The following is a 19,838-nucleotide window of genomic DNA, read 5'->3' as shown; positions in this document are numbered from 1 at the left end:
ACCGCATTTTTTGGCAATATTAAAGAAGATGGAGATATGGTTTTAAAATCCCCAAACCCCAGAAATAACACTGTCTATTCTGAAAAGCCATCAAGCAGCCACAGAATTCCACAAACAAAACGCCCAGGTGGAAATACCATTCATAAGATCAGAAAAAAAAAAAAAAGTTTAGCAATATTATGTACAACAAGTCTACGGGACTACACAGCTAGATCCTGAAATATCCTGGATTTTTGGATTAAATAGAACCTGATAACCAACTGGAACAACCCCGCAGTTCATCCTTCTTAATTCCCCCAAGCCCTGAGGTCAACCCCAAACCAGATTTTGTCCCCTCATTCCTGAATTCCCCTCTCAGAGCTGTCCCGGAATTAAAGCAGAGCCGCCCCAAGCAAAGAAAGGAGAGGAAACACTTCTTCCTCCCTCTGTGCTGCCAAAAATCATCTGCTGGGCACCTCTGAATTGTCCAAATTGCATCCACTCAGCCTTCAAAATCCCAGGACTGGCCCTAATCGTGCTTCTCCTGGCACACCGAGGGCGTTCATAAATAAATTCACGTGGCCAATTGTGGGAACTGAAAAAGCAGAGGACTTTCACAGCCTTGCAATAAGCTTATACAGATAAAAGTCTGAAACAGAGTTGAATTTTATTTGAAGTATTTTATTTTGAAATATTTTATTTGAAATGTTTGAAACTATTGAAATATAGTTGAAATATTTGGAGCTACAAAAAAATACTGAACAAGCAACTCTTGTGTGCTGTAACTTGTATGTGGAGTGTTCAGGGATTGGTTTAAGTAGATGATTGTGAGCTTTTAGCATTGACCTATTGGCTAAAAAACTTTCAAAAGGCCTTGGAACCAAGAGAACTTTGGCTTCTGTTGTTGTGGCCTGAGTTTTACCATCTTCTACGTCTCTGCCTTCACTGAGACTGACAATGAAATAAAAAACTTGTGTTACCCCATCCCGTTATTAGATATTAGATCCAACATCCAATGGCATTTTCTAGTGTTTGGACACCACAGGACAGGTTTGGTTGTTTTTTTTTTTCCAAGGCAGAACAACCCTTAAAACCAGCTCCAAGTGGGCCCTGGTCCTTTCTGATTCTCTGCTCCCACTCCATTATATTCCTTATATCCATTATATATCCATTATATATCCATTATATATCCATTATATATCCATTATATATCCATTATATGGCACGGATTTTACAAAGCTCAGCCTTCAGCTGCTGACCTGTGGTTAAAACCTGAGCCACGCTGCAGCTCTCAGGGCATTTTTTATGGAATTAAGGCGTGAGAGGAGCTTCTGTTTGCCCTGGGCTTTTTGAAAAGAAAAAAAAAAAAATAAAGGGAAAAGACGGCTCCTTTCAATGCCAGGGGAGTTCTGTCATCCAGCTTTTGGGGAGGCAGCGTCCCACCCTACAGCTGCAATTCCTGAAGGCTTGAAAGCAAAGAAAAGGGTGAGAATTTGAGGTTGGAAAACCCAAGAGGAGCCTAAGTGCAAAGGAAGAGGTTCGAGGTGATCGATTATTATGGGGGATGTCCGACATTGCAGAACACAACTTTTAAAAAAAAACACTTCATTTAAAATTTAAAGCAAAGGAGAAAAGGCAGTTTAGTAAGTGATGCAAAGGCAATCTCTCGTCCTCTCCCACCAGCACATCAATGCCTGACCATTCCCTGAGTAAAAACTCTCTTTGGAAAGACCAGACCCTCAGGTTTTGTTGCTGAAGAAGACACAATGAGGTATGGAAATGAAGTGGAAAATGCCTTTGATCCGATCAGATCTGCTCTCCCAGCTGGCTTCAGTCAATGCACAGAACCAAATTCTTGATGCAGAGAGACAAATTCTGCTCCTTTCATATGTTACATAACCCAGCAAAATGCATTTTGAGTATTTGATGTGACTTCAGTTACCCCGTGTGCCTTTTGGTAAAAAGGAAGAAGAGGAAAGAAACTTCTCTGTCTCAAAAATCCACCTCTCATTATTATCCTTCTTCAGAGCTTGCCCTTGGTGGGCTCACTAAGCTTTGCCAGGGAAAAATAAATCCTGGGGCATTGAAATACATGAGCAGAGGCCTTTTCCTCCTCTCCTGGGAATTTTAAGTGCACTATTTTTTCTCTACCTCTGAAATCTGGCTCCAAACAATAGTTTGCCACCAGCCAACCATCATTTGTCAAACCAGCAGGGCATTTCTGCCTCAGGGCTGGTCAGGAAAGGGAGTCAAGGCTACTCCAGCATTCCCTGGGGAATTCACAATAGCTCAGGACCCGAGGTTCCCAGTCCTGGCAGCTGGCTGGGAGGGATAAAGAAATTTAAGGAGTTGGTATAAAACAATCGATGCCACAGCCAGGAGTGATTGCAGCTGGCTGGGATACAAAGGGATAAATAAAAAAAACAAACAATAAAGCAAAAGAGTTGTGGCTTGATGCTCTACAAGACAAATCCATAAATAATATAAACTGCCGTGTCCTGATTTTGAATATTTCATCTGTTTGGTTACAGTAATCTGGAAGGGACCCGCAAGGACAATCCTGCACCTCTCCCATGAGGAAAGGCTGAGGGAGTTGGGAACGTTCAGCCTGGAGAGGAGAGGAATGTGGCCTTGCAGCAGCTGAAGGAGCTGCAGGAAAAGACGGAGAGAGAGGATTTCCAAGGGATGGAAAGACAGGACACAGGGAATGGCCTCCCACTGCCAGAGGGCAGGGCTGGATGGGATTTTGGGAAGGAATTCCTGGCTGGGTTAGAATTCTCAGAGAAACTGTGGCTGCCCCTGGATCCCTGGTCCAAGGCCAGGCTGGAGCAATCTGGGATAGTGGAAGGTGTCCTTGCCCATGGCAGGGGTGGGATGGGATCATCTCTAAGGTCCCTTCCAGCCCAGCCACTCACGGGTGGTGAATGCCCCAAATTCCAGTTTGATTTAGCACAGAGTTCACAGAGCCTGGGGCACTCGGGGGAGGCAATGACAGCCCTTCATCTCTGCCTCCTAAAGGAAAACAAAAATACACATTTTAGCTAAATTACCAGGTTGGTTCAACCAAACCCTTACTACTCTGAGTATTTTACCCACTTGTTGTAGAGAGTGCAGGTCAGAGGACACTCACAGCCCTGCACCCCAAATCTCTCATTTCCTGTAAGCAGTGAAGGAGAAATCCTGCCTCGCTCCACACATCACTCTCCTGCTCTAATTGTACTGTAATTATTAACTTCATTTATTGCTTCACAGAAAAGAGGTTTTCAAGTCTGTGCAGATCAGCTGTAAATCTGCAGCTCTTTGATACCTCGTGAATATTATTAACATCTTTTTTAAGGTTTTCTCCACTAGAGATCCTCGGTGCCAGTGTCAGTTTTTTTAGCCACAGTCTCACAAATCCCTCCAAATGGGAGAATTGTTATGGGGAAAGAAAGATGGGAATTTCTGTTTCTTCATTTGAAGGAATGAAGCCAAACAGTCAATCCTGAAATGTTATAGAGCATATATATATATATATGAATCAATAGAAGTTGAAATAAAGAAACAAGACAATGAAACATAAAAACCCACAGCAAAAGTCCCTCCTGAAACAGAAGGAATGTTTCCCTTCTGTGCTGTGGATGCTGAATGTTATCAGACTAGATTGATATCAGGCAGTGTTGCAATAATCTCAGAAAAATAAAATCATTACGAAGAACAGAAAGCAGCCCCAGGCTGGAATTAGCTCTGCCCCAGCTCTTACACCCACATGGTGTTGGAGAAACTGATGTCCCAGAGGAGCAGCTGCAGTGCCAGCACCTCCTGGGTTTGCCTGGACATTCTGCTTCCTTGACTTCTGCGGTTGGGGTTTAATAATAAACATGAAATTAATTTTTATATGTTTATACAAATACCCTCTGGTTTGACTCTGCATCCACGTGAGGCTGATGAGATGCCCTGAACCTTTCCGAAGAGGGAGGTACCACTGGCATCTGAATTTTTTTGATTTTTGATGTGTAAGTTTAAGTTTTAAAGGATGGGCACAGGACCTGACCTGGGAGGAAACTCCACTTTTGGAGCAGCCACGTTTTCCCTAGATGTGAGGTTTTTATTTTCTTTTCTTCTTCATGTTAGAGGCTGGACAGCTGGGATCCAGCAGCTGATAATGCTCTGTGCTGGAACAGCCAAGGAGGGGATTATCCTACTGATCCAAGGCACAGAGAGCTGGGAATCACAGAAACAAGATGTTTCATTACTCCAGCCAGGCACAACAGATGGACACAGCGAACTTCCAAGGAAAAACGATGATCTCAGCCAGAAAAAAAAGTGCTGGGACCTGAACATGCACCTGATGCTCTGAAAGTAAAAGCCAAGGAAAATATGGCCATAAAAAAACCCCGCAGAGTGACTTGGTGTGTCCAGCCTGGAGAAAAGAATGAGGGGAGACTGACCCCAGTCTGGAGTTTCCTCCTGAGGGACAGCTCTGATCCCTGCTCTCTGGGACCCAGAGAAGGTTTAGGGTGGATTTCAGGGAAAAGTTCTTTCCCAGAGGCTCCCCAGGGAACGGGCACATTCCCAAGAGCTCCAGGAGAGTTTGGACAGCACTCCCAGGGATGCCCAGGGTGGGATTTTGGGGTGTCTGTGCAGGGCCAGGAGCTGGATCCGTGATCCTGTAGGTTCCTTCTACTTCAGGAGATTCCATAAAATAGACTTTTTAGCTGCGGAGCAGCCACACTCTCCAAGCTCACACCTAAAACACAAAAGCTCTTCACATCCAAAGCACCAAAACGCCTCCAGCCCAGCCTGAAATGACATTTAAGCCAAACCAGCCCCTAAAAAGAAGGTTTGAGGCATTGTGAGGGCACACGAGGCTCCTGCCTGCTCTTCTCTCTAAAGCTTTTAGCTCCATTTCAGTGTATTAAGCTGAGCTCTGAATTAGTGCAATTTGCCACAACAGGTTTCTTCACATCAGGACAAAACCGGGGCAGCATTTTTCCCCCCCTCCAAAAAAAAAAAAAAAAAAAAAAAAAAAAAGGGGATTAGATGACGGCTAAGTGCTCCCGTCTGCGTGTTTAAACTCCTGAGCAGGGTAATCACCACCCTTCAGGGCACATCCCCGGGGCTGGGGAGATAATCTGGTGTCTGTCCTGCTGCTTTTTTGACGTGGGGAGGTGAGGAAGGGAGCGGAGAACAGTGCCCTGGAGCACCAGGTACTGAACAGCCCGCTCCTTCCAACCCCAAACAGCTCCCCAAAATCCCTGCACTCCGTGGGACTGAAGGGCTGAAAGGTCCCCATGGGAAGGATTGGTATGATGCCACTAAAGACAGTGTTTTGTGCAGGGTTTTTTGCCCGTTAGATTTGAAAGAACAGACAAAAATCACCAGATGTTGCGCTTCAACCAAAGGCAAGGCTGCTCCTACAACGGGGGTTAATTCTCCGTCCCTAAAAATCAAGGCAAGCTCAAGGATTTCAATCCCAACTTCCCTAACATTTGGAAATAACGGTGTAACTGGGCTACAAGGAAGAAAACCACACTTCTTTACAGGAAAACACGGACATTCTGACATAGGAAAGACAATTGCTCTCGCAGACACACTAATTTGTGGGCAAAACGAATTAAGAGTGGAAGAACAACTCTATTTTAACATTTTGAAGAAGTAGAATGTCCAACCTGTTTATACACCTGATTTTTCATCCCGTTGCTGCAAGGATCTCTTCCCACTTTGTTTTTTAAGATGAGTTCCTGTTACAGAAAAAATGCAGGCTAATGAAGGATGAACATGAAGGATAAGAGTGGATCTTCCCCTGGATTGAGAGCTGGGGAGTGGAAACATTAAATTTAAGAAACCACAATTTTCCCTGCCGAGCAATGAGGGCAGGACTGGCTTCTACCTCTGACACCTGCACAAACTCCAGGAGAATTTCTGGGAATGGGATGAGCTTTAAGGGCCCTTCCAACCCAAACCATTTGAGGATGATTCTTCGGGGTTTTTTTAACACAAAACCTCAGGTTCTAATCCTTTGCTGCCCCACTTTCAGACCTACAAGATGATATCAACAATGGGGTTTGTAAGTTTGTTCCAAGCAGGTTTCACCCAACATTTCAGATTTGTCCGAACATCGAAGCAACATTCAGACAAAACCCAAATGAAAACCATTTTACCCCAAATCTGACCCAAAGCCAAACCCCGTGGTTCAACCCAGGCACATCAAAAAGCCCCAAGCTCCAGGTAAGAAATCTCAGTCTTGTTTTGCTGGATCGTAGCTTGTGCTCCCTGCTCATGGACACAGCAAGAAAACAAGGAATGCCAACGGTTATCCTGAGCCTTCACCTAAAATCATGGAATCCCAGGATGGTTTGGGTTGGAAAGGACTGAAAATAACCCCCTTCCACCCTCTGCCATGGGCAGGAGCACCTTCCACTATCCCAGGCTGCTCCAATCCCTGTCCAGCCTGGCCTTGAGCATTTGGGCACTGGGAAGGACCATCCTGGTGCAAATCACGTGCAAAGCCCAGGTGAAACCTCCTTATTCGGGCTAAAAGATTCTCCCAGCAATTACTGGAAAAATACCTGCCAGCATCACATGCATCATTCAATCCGCCTCAGTCCTCCAGGAAAGCTGCCACCTGGAATTCCTTCTGAAGTTTATTGGCATGGAGCTGCCATGGGTGCCTTTTCACCACTTCTGAACTGTTGGACATGCACCTCACCCAGGAGGCCTTTGAGGCACACACGGGGATAACCGAAGCATTCCTTTCCTTTGAGTCCACAAGATCCAGCCAATAGATGTGAGGAAAGGAATTAAAGTCTTGAGGAACACAGACTTTGGGGAAAGAAAAAAAAAAAAAAAAAAAAAAAAAGAGGGGAATTTTCACAAGTATCAAAATTCATGCAGCAAAATTTTCATTCTCTTTTAATTTTTCATCACAGAACGGTTTGGGTTGGAAGGGATCTTAAAGCTCCTCTTGTTCCAAGGCTCTACCATGGGAAAGGAATCTTCCAGGGGCAAGGAACCTTCATTGGGTTGGGAACCTTCCACTTGGTGACTTCTGCTTTGTAACCTGAGTTTGTAACTCCTGATTCCGGACAGGGTTTTCCTACATAATTACCACAACCGTACAAACAGGATAAAAGGGAATATTTCCTCTCTCTTCTCCCACACCTGAAACTTGGGAGAATGGAAAACCAAGCAGGAAAGGATTGGGATAACCTGCCTCACAACCTTGAGTTAACAAAGGCACAGGTGTCTCTCCTACAGATCTCCCAAAGGTGCAGGAAAAGGCGCCAGTTCCTCTAAAATGGAATTTTTTCCTTGCAGCACCTCGGGGTGCCAATGGCAATCACCTCCCTGACCCAGAAACCACATCTCCCTCACCTTGGCCGTGCTTTCCCTCCTCCTCCTCCAGACAAAGGGAATTCATCCCAAGTGTTCTTGGGATCAGCAGGCGGGATCCATGCCGTGTGAAAGGCGATTAGGGGATCTCCCAGCTCCTGACAGCGAGCATCACCCAGATGTCAAACCTCAGAGAGAGAGAGCCCCGCCAGAGCCAGGCTCAAGGCTGCAGATTATCCCCTCTGGAAGGGATGTCACCGAGAGGATGTGACCGGCGGGGAGCAGAGCAATTATCACGCTGGGAAGCACTAATTGACTTAAAGCAAGGAAGGCACGGCGGGAAGAGGGGGAGCTCTGCTAAGCGAGTTAATTGTGGGCTGACTGGAAGAGTAAAACATCACCATGCAAAGGTTGATGAATCACCAAGCTGTAGAACAACCTGGACAACTCCCTTGCTCCGCGCCATAAAACATCCCTCTGCAATTACCTCTGGAATTCACCTGCACTGCAGGTACAGGGCCTGGCTGGGCAAGGGGGCACAGACACACACCACAGCGACAGGGTCAGCTCTGAATTCTCCTTCCCTGAGCTGATCTGTGCGTTCTCAAACTTTATTCTTTGTCATCACAAACCTTATAACCTCTTTCCTTAAAACCTCATCCAAGCAGAGGTGTGACAATGGGGAGGAGGTTCAAAGTCACGGAGGAAGCTTGAAAACTTAAGAGGTTCAAAAGTGACCTGAGAAACAGAGATCTCAACACTTAATATTGTATGATTTTAAATAAAAACATGTTGATCGAGGGAGAGAAACTTGACTCATTCCCTGAGCATCTGGGATTACCAGCAGGGCATTTCTGGAGGAGGCTGCAGCACATGGCTCTGCAACTGCTCTGATCTCTGCCTCCGCTGCGTTACCCTCTGACAGATGGGAAATCACACAATCCCATTTTCCTGAGGCTGCCCTCAGTAATCAACCAGCTGGGTCTTGCAAACCAGTCCTTTCTGCAGGAGCCACGTGCACTCCTCAAGCCCAGCACTGCTTCCACTCCCTGCATCAGCAGAGCACCCAGGGCCCCGTGCAGAGCTGAGCCCTCGATGCCCACGATCCCCACAATGCTGCTGGTTGTCATTCCAAAGGATTTACAGCCTCATTCAGCACAAGGATGGATATAGGGAATAGGTACCAGAAGCCTGTGTCTGTTCTGAGGAAAAACACCACGCTAAAGGCAGCTCTTTTCCAACCTGCCAGAGTCAGCCCAGCACCTGCTTTTACAGGATCACAGGATGGTTTGGGTTGGGGAGGACCTTAAACACATCCCGGTCCACCCCCTGCCATGGACAGGATGCTTTCCACTATCCCAAGCTGCTCCAAGCCCTGTCTAACCTGGCCTTGGACATTTCCAGGGATCCAGGGGCAGCCACAGCTTCTCTGGGAACCCTCTGCCAGCCCTCCTCTACCCTCACAGGGAAGAATTCCTTCCCAAAATCCAATATATCCCTGCCCTCTGGGAACAGGAAGCCATTCCCCCTTTTCCTGCCACTCCAGGCCCTTCTCCAAAATCCCTCTGCAGCCTTCATGGTGGGCAGCTTGCATTTTTCACTCACAGTTTTCGCTTCACTAAGTACATTTTTATGCTGTTCTGTCACTTCCTACGGCGAAGCCCCACTGGTAAAGAGCCCGAGGTTGGCGTCCACACCTGTGGAACACCGAGCCCAGTTCTTTTTACAGCTCTATAATCATCAGGAGATGTGTAATAACTGCACTTTTACAAGGGACCTGTTAAACACAGGCTGTGAACTGGGTCCCAGGCACTTGACGCTGCACACCCAGCGCTTCCCACAGCCTGGCCCCTTCCTGCCAGCGCCACAGCTGCTGGGGACACCCTGACTGTGGTGACACCTCCTGTGTGGCTGGGGACACCTCGATATAGGTGCCACGTTCTGCTCCCCATAACTGCCAGGGCTGGAGATACCTGTTTTCAGCACCACCTTCTCCCCAAAACCATCAGAGGTGCTGACACCCTGGTTTTGGTGCTCCCTCCTGTTCCCCAAAAACAGCAGGCCTTTTGGTGCCACCTCCCACTCCCCAAAACCGCTGGGGCTGGAGACATTCTGATTTCAGTGACACTTTCCACTCCCTGTAGGACTGGGGACACCCTGATTTTGGTGCCGCTTTGTTCTTCAGTGGGGCTGGGGACACCGTGATTTTGGTGCCACCTCCCACTCCCCATGATGCTGAGGACACCCTGATTTCAGTGTCACCTCCCACTCCCCGTAGGGCTGGGGACACCTTGATTTTAGTGTCACCTCCCACTCCCCGTGGGGCTGGGGACACCCTGATTTCAGTGTCACCTCCCACTCCCCGTGGGGCTGGGGACACCCAGACTGCAGTGCCACTTTCCTCTTCAGTGGGGCTGGGAACGCCCTGATTCCGGTGTCACCTCACTCCTCGTGGGGCTGGGGACACCTTGATTTTGTGCCACCTCCCACTCCCCGTGGGGCTGAGGACACCCTGATTTCAGTGTCACCTCCCGTGGGGCTGAGGACACCTTGATTTCAGTGTCACCTCCCGTGGGGCTGGGGTCACCCTGATTTCAGTGTCACCTCTCGTTGGACTGGGGACACCCTGATTTCAGTGTCACCTCCCGTGGGGCTGGGGACACCCCGATTCCGGTGTCACCTCCCGTGGGGCTGGGGTCACCCTGATTTCAGTGTCACCTCCCATTCCCCGTGAAGCTGAGGACACCTTGATTTCAGTGTCACCTCCCATTCCCCGTGGGGCTGGGGTCACCCTGATTTCAGTGCCACCTCCCACTCCCCGCGGAGCTGCGGACACCGTGATTCCGATGTTCCCTCCGGGGCTCAGCCTCCCGTGGGGCGGCAGAGCGGGACCCGCAGCCCCGACCGAACCCGTGCCGCTCCGAGCTCCGCGCTCCCCTCCCGGACCCTTCCCCGCACTCACCCTCCGTGCCGGGACCCCGACACCGCGGGGCACAGGGACAGCAGGACAGCAGGACACGGGACAGAGGAGCAGCAGGACAGCAGGACACGGGACACAGGGACAGCAGGACACGGGACAGCAGCACACGGGAGAGCAGCACCGCGGGACGCCCGCCCTGGCCGTGCGGGCGCGGCCGGCGGAGGAGGGAACGGGGCGGAGCGGGCGGCTCGGACACGCCGTGCCCGCCCCCGGGGCGGCGGCACCTGCGGCCAGGGAGGGACCCCCGACACCTGCGGCATCCCCCGAACGTCCCGGAGATCCTTGGAAGTGAAGCCTCCCCGACACCCCCTGTCCCGGCACCCACGCGTCAGGTTTCCATCGGAGCGCATCGAGGTGAGCACCAGGGATCTTGATGCCGAGCTGCCGAATATCCTGATTTTAGGGTGAATACAGCTTCCCTCGGGATCGGCTCTGCTGGAGGATAAATTTAAAGTGTTTCAGTTTGAGCTAGGAAGTGTTTGATTCAATAGCGGCAGCCTGGCGGTGAGTTTTGTTGTTTTTTTTTTTTTTTTTTCCTAGGGATGCAACTCCCATTCCTTTGTTTTCGCTGCGCTCTTGCGAAAGGTGGATCTTGGAAATGGATACGGTAATTTGTGCTGTTTTCAGGGAGTTAATTAACTGCTGCAATCCCACATTCCGAAAACGAAATTGTAGGGATACGCTTACAAACAGTCTGCTCTCTAATTGAGCTCATCCTCCAGGCATGAGCTTTATCGAGGAGATCTTGAAGGGTGAATATTTTTTTTGACTCATGGAAAAAGCTCTGGCACCCTGCGGTGTTTACCTTCCTCTGCAGGACTTTTGGGGAAGGTTTGGACTTCCCATCTGCTCTCCTTCATATAAACCATCTACACTGGAGAGCTTCTTCTTCCCGGGAGGAGCCATCCTCGTCCTGCAGGAGTTTCTCAGAGGGTGAGGAAGTGCCTCTTACTTGCACTGAACCCCAAATTTACCACAATCCAAAATTTATTCGTCATTTTTAATAATCCACTCCAATTTTTACTGGACTAATGTCTAAAGCTGCTTCTGTTTTTATGGTGCAAAAGCCACATAATCCTCATCAGGAGTCTACCCAGCAGCAAAAAAAAAAAAAAAAAAAAAAAAAAAAAAAAAAGAGAGAGAGCAATCCATTCCTACAGAAACCTTGGAGCACCCGGAATTTGCATTGCTGAAGAGAAAAGTAATGATTTAATTGAGAAATGCTCAGAGAAATAATTACTGGAAATAAGCTGTTTCTAAAGCTCCTGAGTATGACTTTAGGGAAGTGGTGAGGACACGTGAACTTCTACTCCATTACGTAAAGTGAGTGTAATATTCCTATAAAAATGGAAATACATGCACGAGGGAAGTGGAAGAGTCTCCCTGTCATCCCCCAGGCTAACGAAAAAGAGGAGGAAGAAGGAAAATAGATTCATGGAGAGGCAGTAGAGATGGTGAAATTATTTATTAAGAGAATAAAAAATTCTGCTGTGTTCATTCCCCAGTCACTCAGATTTTTTAATTCGTGCCCCTGGATCCCTGGCAGTGTCCAAGGCCAGGTTGGACAGGGCTTGGAGCACCTTGGATGGTGGAAGATGTCCCTGCCCAGGGCAGGGGTGGGATGGGATGAGCTTTAAGGTCCTTTCCAACCCAAACCAATCTAGGATTTTATCGGTTTTGGAATGGCTTTATACAGGTTTAGAAGGAAAGCTGAACCCCAGAGCGTGGACTCGGCCCGCTTTGGAGTGTGGTTCTGCTGAGTGGGTCACTCATGGAATCAGGGAATCTCCTGAGCTGGAAGGGACCCACAGGATCATGGATCCAGCTCCTGGCCTTGCACAGACACCCCAAAATCCCACCCTGGGCATCCCTGGGAACGCTGTCCAAACTGTCCTGGAGCTCTTGGGAATGTGCCTGTTCCCTGGGGAGCCTGGGCAGTGCCCAGCACCCTCTGGGAGAAGAACCTTGTCCTAAAACCCACCCTAAACACATCCTGTCACAGCTCCAGGCGTTCCCTGGGTGCTGTCCCTGTCACAGGGAGCTGTCACTGCTGCACGGAGTGCCCTGTCCCGTGTCACACCAGGCCCACACGGCAGAGTTCAGTTCAGTTTTATTTTCCACTGTATTCGAATGATACATCATGCAGTCTGCCAGTGTATCCATCCATCTCCGACAGAACTTCAGCACGAAGATAAAAGACTTCTCTCCACGGGCTGGGGGGAGGAGGAGGGTTCAGGTCTGCTATCAAGAGTTTAATACAGTTCAGCATCATCCGATGCAATGGCAAAAAAAAATTAAAAAAAAAAAAAAATTAAAAAAAATTCCCCTTGTTACCAGCAAAACGTGTCCACCATTTATTTAATTTTTTGTTTGTAGGTTTTTTGTTTTTTTTTTTTCTCCTAAATTGAACACTACTTTAAAGATACACAGAGCCCCGAGAATACACATCTGCAGCACACGTTTACACACTTTACAAACTAGACAGGGCTAAATCTACAGAAAGCCTCGGCCCCGCGGCTGCCATCCCGCACAGCGGATGGTTCCCACAGGCACCGTGAGGACCAGAGTCACAGCAAGGGGAGATTCACATTGTCCTGCCCGTTTGTTTCCCTCTTTTTCCCTCCCCGTGGAGGAGTACTTCAGTCGTGGTTGTGTGAGGTATTTCTCCTCCAGTGACGGGAAGCTGATGAGCCCTTTGCTTTTGGACCTTCGTCGCCCGTTATTTAAAGGGTTCTTGGAATAAAAACGCCTTCAAATGAAAATTCTTGGGTTTGTTCATTTTTCAAGCCTTTAGGCAGGGTTAGGTGGGGGATTGGGAAGGAATCCTGTGAGAACAGTGAGGCTCTGGCACAGGGTGCCCACAGCACCTGTGGGTGCCCCTGGAATGTCCAAGGCCGGGTTGGACAGGGCTCGGAGCAGCCTGGGATAGTGGAAGGTGTCCCTGCCCTCCCATGGCAGGGGGTGGAACCAGCTGATCTTTAAAATCCAACCAAACCGTTCCATGATCCTAGAATTTATAAAGATTACAGGCAAATGTGCATCTTAGTCCATTAGGCTTCATAAAGTGAAATTGAAAAGCTGCTCAAGGTTCTGTGGGCAGGAATTTCTGTAGCAAAATTTTTATTTTGGTGACTTATTTTTAAGTTTTCAGTGTCTTCAGGATAATCTGAATCTCACCCTTGCTGAGTTTAATACAAAACTTAAAAAAATGCATCAGCCAAGGTATTTCCAAGCTTAAAACTTTCCTTGCTTTCCAGAAAAAAAGTCAATGAAACATGAACTCAAGGACAAACACAAGATATTTGAACATATCGTTAAGAGAAGCTCGAGTGAGCCAGAAATACTTTTTAATTACTAGCAAAAAGAACAATATGCACTTTAGTTCCATCTGAAATCCGTTTTCCATTCGGGAATGATATTTCCACCCGAATTTGTCCCATGCATGACAGTTTAAGATGTGAAATTTCATTTGCGCTGTACAAACCACAACTTTAAAGATGAGCCTGGAATAAATAGAACACAACACTCAAAGAGCAAAGAAAGGAAGATGGGGGTCAGGAAAGAGCAAGAGACAGGTTCTGATCTCTGCAGAGCAGATGTGTGGTTTTTTTTCTTTGCAGATATAAAATGTGAAAGCCTTAAAAAATGGTACAAAAGTCGAATATACAACACGCGATACAAACTGAAGTTGCCTAATTAAAAATAGGCTTCAAAAATAAAAATTGATACAAGCAGAGCATGTCCAGCTGAGAATTCATCCCTTCCAATCATTCGGTATCTCAGGTGTTTAATTTGGAGGATTTTAGCCTAAGGCATCTTTGGGGGCATTGATGAAAGTCCTCCTGCAGCGTTGGTGTAGAAGGGAACTCGGAGAATCTTCATCGTTTTGCTGCTGGTGGCACTGACTGGCTGATCAGCACCAGCACGAGGAAGAGATGTCCAAGTTCACTTCTCCCTCAAGCTGCAGGGAGCTGGCAGAGCTGTCCCCAAAAACCTCCTGGTGATGCCTTGAGCAATCCAGACCATTTGTTGTCACAAATGCCACATTTACAACAGAATTCCTTATTGAGCGCTGAGAGACACAACAAAAAGTTTGCCTAAAGTACAAAAATCTTTGACAGCAAATAAGCTTAGGGTCTTTTCCTAGAACCAAAACCAAGAGGATTATTAATTCCTAGTAGAAACCTCAGCTCTGACCAGCTGGTAAGATAGCAGAGAGTAGTTCTGAGTTAGTGATTTTATTAAAGATTGCATATGGCAAGTTCACAGTTCATTCTTCTGGCAGTGCACATGCACGTAACGAAAGAAAATATAAAACTTTGGAAAATACAAAATAAATTAAATACATGCAAATCTGCAACTTCATTAAATATGTTTAGCAAAACGCTCCCCCAAAATAGTGCAACATTAAAAAAAAAAAAAACAACAAAAAAACAAAACCAGTTAAATTAAGTTCAACTTACTTTATAACACCCTAATTTCAGTAGTAAAAAAAATATCTAAAGTCAACTCACAATCTTCCAAAACGCTCTACGGAACTGAAGGGTTCTACACCTACACATTCAGAAATTTAAAAAAGAAAAATAAAAAAATCCCAATCAATCTCAAATTAAAGAAGAGCAAACGTCTGCAAAAGAAGACCAGAGGGCTACGCTTGGCCGGAGCCTTCCTGGAATTGCAGCTTCCCGGAGCCTTCCTGGAATCCCGGTTTCCTGGAGTCCCACCTCCCCCAGGAGATGTGGAGGGAGGAGGAGGAGGAGCAGCACCTTCAGCCTGCCCTGCAGAACCTTCCCAGAGCAATTCCAGTGCCCCCTTGCTGGGAAGATGGAAATTTGCTGCCTGAGAGATCCAAGGGAGGCTTTTCCTTCCCTCTGGAGCACGAGCGGACCTTCCATAGGATGAGTGGATGTAGTGGCTTAGAGAGACATTCCCTTTCCCTGGCAATGTGCTCCTCACTTCCCAGAAAAAATAATAATAATAATAATAAAAAAAAAATCCCAAATTTGGTCTGCAAAGGACAGCTCGAGTGTACAACTCTCATCTCCTTTTGGATTTTTTTTTTTTTTTTTTTGAAGGAAGGGTTTGGAGGATTTTATTTTCCTTTGTTCTGGTAGGGGACTGTTCCCTCCGGGATCTGAATTCCGGTGTGAACAGATCGGGGCTTGTCTGGGGAAAAGGGGGAGGGGGGGAGATGCTTGTCGGATTTTCCAAGGCAAGGTTTCCACAGCATTCTGAACTCCTTCATTAAATTCCTAGGGAACAACTCTTACAAAACACGTGGCTAAGCCATCCCACTCCAGGAAAACCCACCACTGTAGGGAGAACTACAAGGAAATAGGAGCTTAATTTTAAAACAGGTCACACAGATGAATTCATGGAACTACCAAACTTCAAATCCTAGGTCTATACTAACAGATTTCTCTGCATCCCGTTTGTTCTTTACCAGGTACTGCAATAAAGGTTATTTTATACAGTCCAAAGATTTTTTTTTTCTTTTTTTTTAAATCAGGATATTACAAATGGTTCTTTGGGGAAATTTCCTTCCGAAAATGTTAAGCAGTAAAATTAAACCACATAGCAGCACATTTTCATCCCCTCAAAATATAAAATAATATGTATATTATACAGGAAATCAGTCATGACGGAGCACAATCACCTGCCTTTGATGGCACTTGGTCATTGAATAATTAATTCCTTGATGCCAGAAGTCGGGAATTACCGATGCCAACGAAGGACTCGGAAAAAAAAAACCCCAAAAAAACCCAAAAAAAAAAAAGCATCACTCTGAGTGGAGAAGCCCCAACCTAAGCAGCGCCAAGGGCTCGTGGAATTCGGAGTGGCAGACTCCCTGTCATCCTTTGCCTGAGGTGGGAATGTTCCAGACGTTGTAGGAGGATCTGGAGGAGCTGAGCTGGACACTTCTGTACACGTGGAGATCCTACGAAGCTCGGAGTACCTGGAGCGGGGCGGGACGTGGAGCGGCTCGGAGAGGGGCAAAAAAAAAATACCTAATGTGACTTAATGACAGTCCTTAACATGCTAAAGTGGAACTGACCTGCCAGAGAGAGAGAGAGAGAGAAAGGGAAGGAAAATCAGCGGGTTTGGGGGGATTAGAAAGAAGAGCACTCACATGGGATGGGCAGCGCCCAGTGAGACGAATCCGCGGTCACGTTAAAAAAATGATGGAACGTCACATTAAAAAAAATTATTTGGGTCTCACAAAGCGAGCCAATTCTGATGGAATTCACTCTCTGCCACCTGTAGCCTGGAATTATGTCTCACCCAAACACCATCGAAAGGTCTAACTTTTTTTTTTTTTTGCCTCACCTTTAATTTTCTGTTCCTTTAATGGGATTTTTTTCTCCCGGCTCATTGGGTGTGCACAAGAGCTGGTGTGTGTTGATCTCATGCAATAAGGGGGGAAAGTAACAGCAGCAGAGTTTGAAAATTATAAATCAGAAGGATGAAAAAATACAAATTCAAAGCAATCCTTCTGTTCTGTCTCCCAACAGAGATCTTTTCCTGATATATATATACACATATAAAAAGCATTTACAGAAATATCTAAAATATTTTTATATAATATGACAATATTATAAAAATATACTTTATAATGTTATATATGCACATTAGACAAGCACATTTTATTAAAACCCACGGTTTTTCCTCTTCCATCTGCTGGGTTAATCAATCATAACTCTGACCAGTCTAACAGCACTAAGCGTGTATTATCTTTATGGTGAATAATGAATGAACACAAGATAAATCTCTCCTCAGCAAATGCTGAAATAGGAACCTCAATTTTTACTTCTCTGCTGTTAAATGACTATAAAAGAAAGTTTTGTTCTAATTCCAGCTGGGTAGAGCTGCACCATTCCAAAGCACTTTCTGCAGAGCACAGGAATGTCTCACCAATAATCAGGAAATAATCTGGATGAAGTTTTCCCTGCGCTGGCAGCACCTTTACTAACACCCTTACTTGGACCCCTGGGCTTCAATCCAAGCTCAGAATTCAGATTACTCATATATTCCCAATTTTGGCAGCCAAATAGTTGGAATTTACCAACCAAACTCTTAACCAAAGGACCAAAACTGAGGAAAATTGACCTTCTCCAATCATTTTCCAGCCTCCTTGGACTACACCTCCCACACTTACTTCTGGGTGTGAGCAACAAATCTAGAGCACTCTGTTGAAATGGTTTCATTCCAACCTGTAAGGCTGCCATTCAGTTTTCAGATTTTTCCTATTTTTTTTCCAGAAACCCCCAAGTCTGTAACTTTATCCAGTTTCTCCCGAGATCTTCCATCTTCTTTTCCTCCAGCCTCATTTCCCCTGGTGCTCCTCTGCAACGTGGCCTGAACCTGCTCATTTCCAAAGCCCTCAAATCTAAACCTCAGCATCTGAAATATCTGGCATTTTATGCCACCTGATTGCTTTTTCTTGACTTCCACAGTCCTGTCTTGTTATTACAAACCCAACTCCTTTCAAGTGTGGTTATTTTATTAATAACTTTTTATTAATCTAACGTTTTTCATTTGACATGTGTGGCCTGTTTGAGTCTGACTCTTCTTTTTCCTGCAGCTGGTAAATTAAAGGTGCATTTATTTGAGGCAGGTGGCAGCTTTTCTTCCCCTCAGAGTAGCTGTCCCAAGAAATGTTTAGAAATCTTTGACAAGGGCTCTCTGTATCCCACTCTTTGCCAGGTCACAGAGGTGGGAATGCAATGAAGCAGATGGACAGAGGCACCTGACTCCTGAGGTGGAAAAGCCAATTTCAGACCAGAATGGACATAACCACTCAGCAAAGCCTTGCCCTAATTTATCAACAGGGGAAATATTTGTTGCTGGAAGCTCGTGGCAAACACAATGAGCAGGAACAATCCCCCAGCACAATAACAGCTTGAGTGTGGCGTGATGGATGCTTGGCATGCAAGCCTGACATGAAACATTCCCAAAAAAATGCTCAAAACACCCAGGAATGCCTCGAGGAGACCACAGACCATGAAGAGAGTCGTGAGACAGAATTAATCCTCAAGGAGGGCAAAAAGCCAGACTTGGAGGGGGCAAGTTTTCTGTCCCCAGGCTGCTTTTCACAGCCACTCGCTGCCATCAGGCTCTTGGCATGTCTGTGGCATAAAGTGATCATCTAAAATACTGCAGATATAAAATCTCGCCAATAATGAGCATTTAAAGAAAGAAATGGGAGGGTGGAGTCCATGGAACAATCTCCTGGGAACATGCTGCTCATCTTTTGCTTAGGAGAAACCCTCAAGGTCTGGAAATTAAAGTAAAATATTTAGGTGTTTTTGTTTTGTTTTGTTTTTATGAGGAGAGCTAGGAGTGCAAAGTGTGCCAAATTGTTACACTCAAATTTGGAGCTGTCTCTTGCTGCCACTGACAGCTGCTCCACCTCTATCCCAGGCTGGAATATCCCAACATGGAAACACATCCATGGGACAGAAAGCAGATGATACTGGCAGAAGGAACCTCTGGAACTCTACTTTTACTACATGAGTTTCATACCTCTACGTGTGCATTTCAGTCCAGATTTACCACAGCAATTCTTAAAAAACTTTTGAAGTGCTAAGTCATTAAAATAAAACCTCTCCTCAATTAAGGCACTCAATTAACGAGTACTGTAACTATCAGCAAACAACTACTAACAATAGAAAAAAAAAAACCTTGCTGTGGGTCTCCTAAAAGCAAGATGAGATGTAAGTGGACTGAGTGATCAGTGTGAGAAGAGGCTGAGCGAGTTACTCTGGCCTTACCTCTCGTTTATTTGGTGTTGTGGTAGTAGCTGGAGTTGGACATCCCTCCCCCTCGGATGGCGTGGACGGCCGTCGGAGAAGACGCTGGGTAGTGACCAGGGCGGATGGGCTTGGCTGCAGGGGGAAAAGAGGGAACAAACAAGACATTTTGGCTTTCACGTTTTAGCTTTCCACCTCCCCCTCTCCTCCAAGAGAAACCTCGTTGTTTCCCAGCTCAGGGCAGCGTGGTTTCTAATCCAGCTGTGCGGAACACAGCACTCCCTGCCTTGGCCAACAACAAATACACCCGTTTTCCTGCTGGCAGATCCTTTTTCCTGCTGGCAGAGCCCTTCCACCTTCCCATGCACTGAATCTGCAAAGATTATGGACTGTCTAACAACAGAGGGAAGTGACTTGGTGGGGCGGTGAGGCACTTTTTATGTCCCATTTACACCATTCCAGAAGATGCCAAGACAAAGCTTGGATGGCTGCCTACAAGAGAAGCATCCAGGAGGTGACACTTTGTGTGCGTGATTCTCCCTCAGGATTGAATATCCCAATATTGTCATCTCCATCTAAACCACCCTCCTTCAGCAATCCCCACAAACCATTCCAGGAATTGCCCCGTTCCTCTGTGGTGTGCACCCATTACACTGTGCCTCGGAGATATATCAATGTCTGAATTTACAAAGGAAGACTTTTTGGGAATTAAATCACATAGAGGAGTCATTAGGAGAAAAAAAAAGAGAAAGGGAAAAGGTCCAGAAAGACAAGAAAAGAATAAAAGCAGAGAGAGAGAGTGTGTGGGGGGAGGA

The 19,838-nt window shown here is 46.4% G+C and overlaps 1 protein-coding gene across 2 annotated transcripts in view; it reads right to left on the bottom strand.

Annotated features, from left to right (window-relative positions):
• Positions 1-15,337: 15,337 nt before the first annotated feature.
• LOC136363736 (kinesin heavy chain) overlaps positions 15,338-19,838 on the bottom strand; it is a 72,713-nt gene continuing 68,212 nt past the window's right edge. Inside the window, exons 25-26 of one of the 2 annotated variants that reach the window (XM_066323191.1) lie at positions 19,045-19,158; positions 15,338-16,328 (exon numbers count right to left, since the gene is read on the bottom strand). In XM_066323191.1, the coding sequence (XP_066179288.1) occupies positions 19,052-19,158 (107 nt within the window). In that variant the 3' untranslated portion in view covers positions 15,338-16,328; positions 19,045-19,051. The remainder of the gene's footprint in view (positions 16,329-19,044; positions 19,159-19,838) is intronic. The other variant, XM_066323192.1, reaches the window with a different exon arrangement.

Source organism: Sylvia atricapilla, chromosome 7, assembly GCF_009819655.1.
Source record: "Sylvia atricapilla isolate bSylAtr1 chromosome 7, bSylAtr1.pri, whole genome shotgun sequence".
Classification (NCBI taxonomy): domain Eukaryota; kingdom Metazoa; phylum Chordata; class Aves; order Passeriformes; family Sylviidae; genus Sylvia; species Sylvia atricapilla.
The sequence above is the reverse complement of the archived record's forward strand: the minus strand, read 5'-3'. Positions and strand labels throughout refer to the sequence as shown.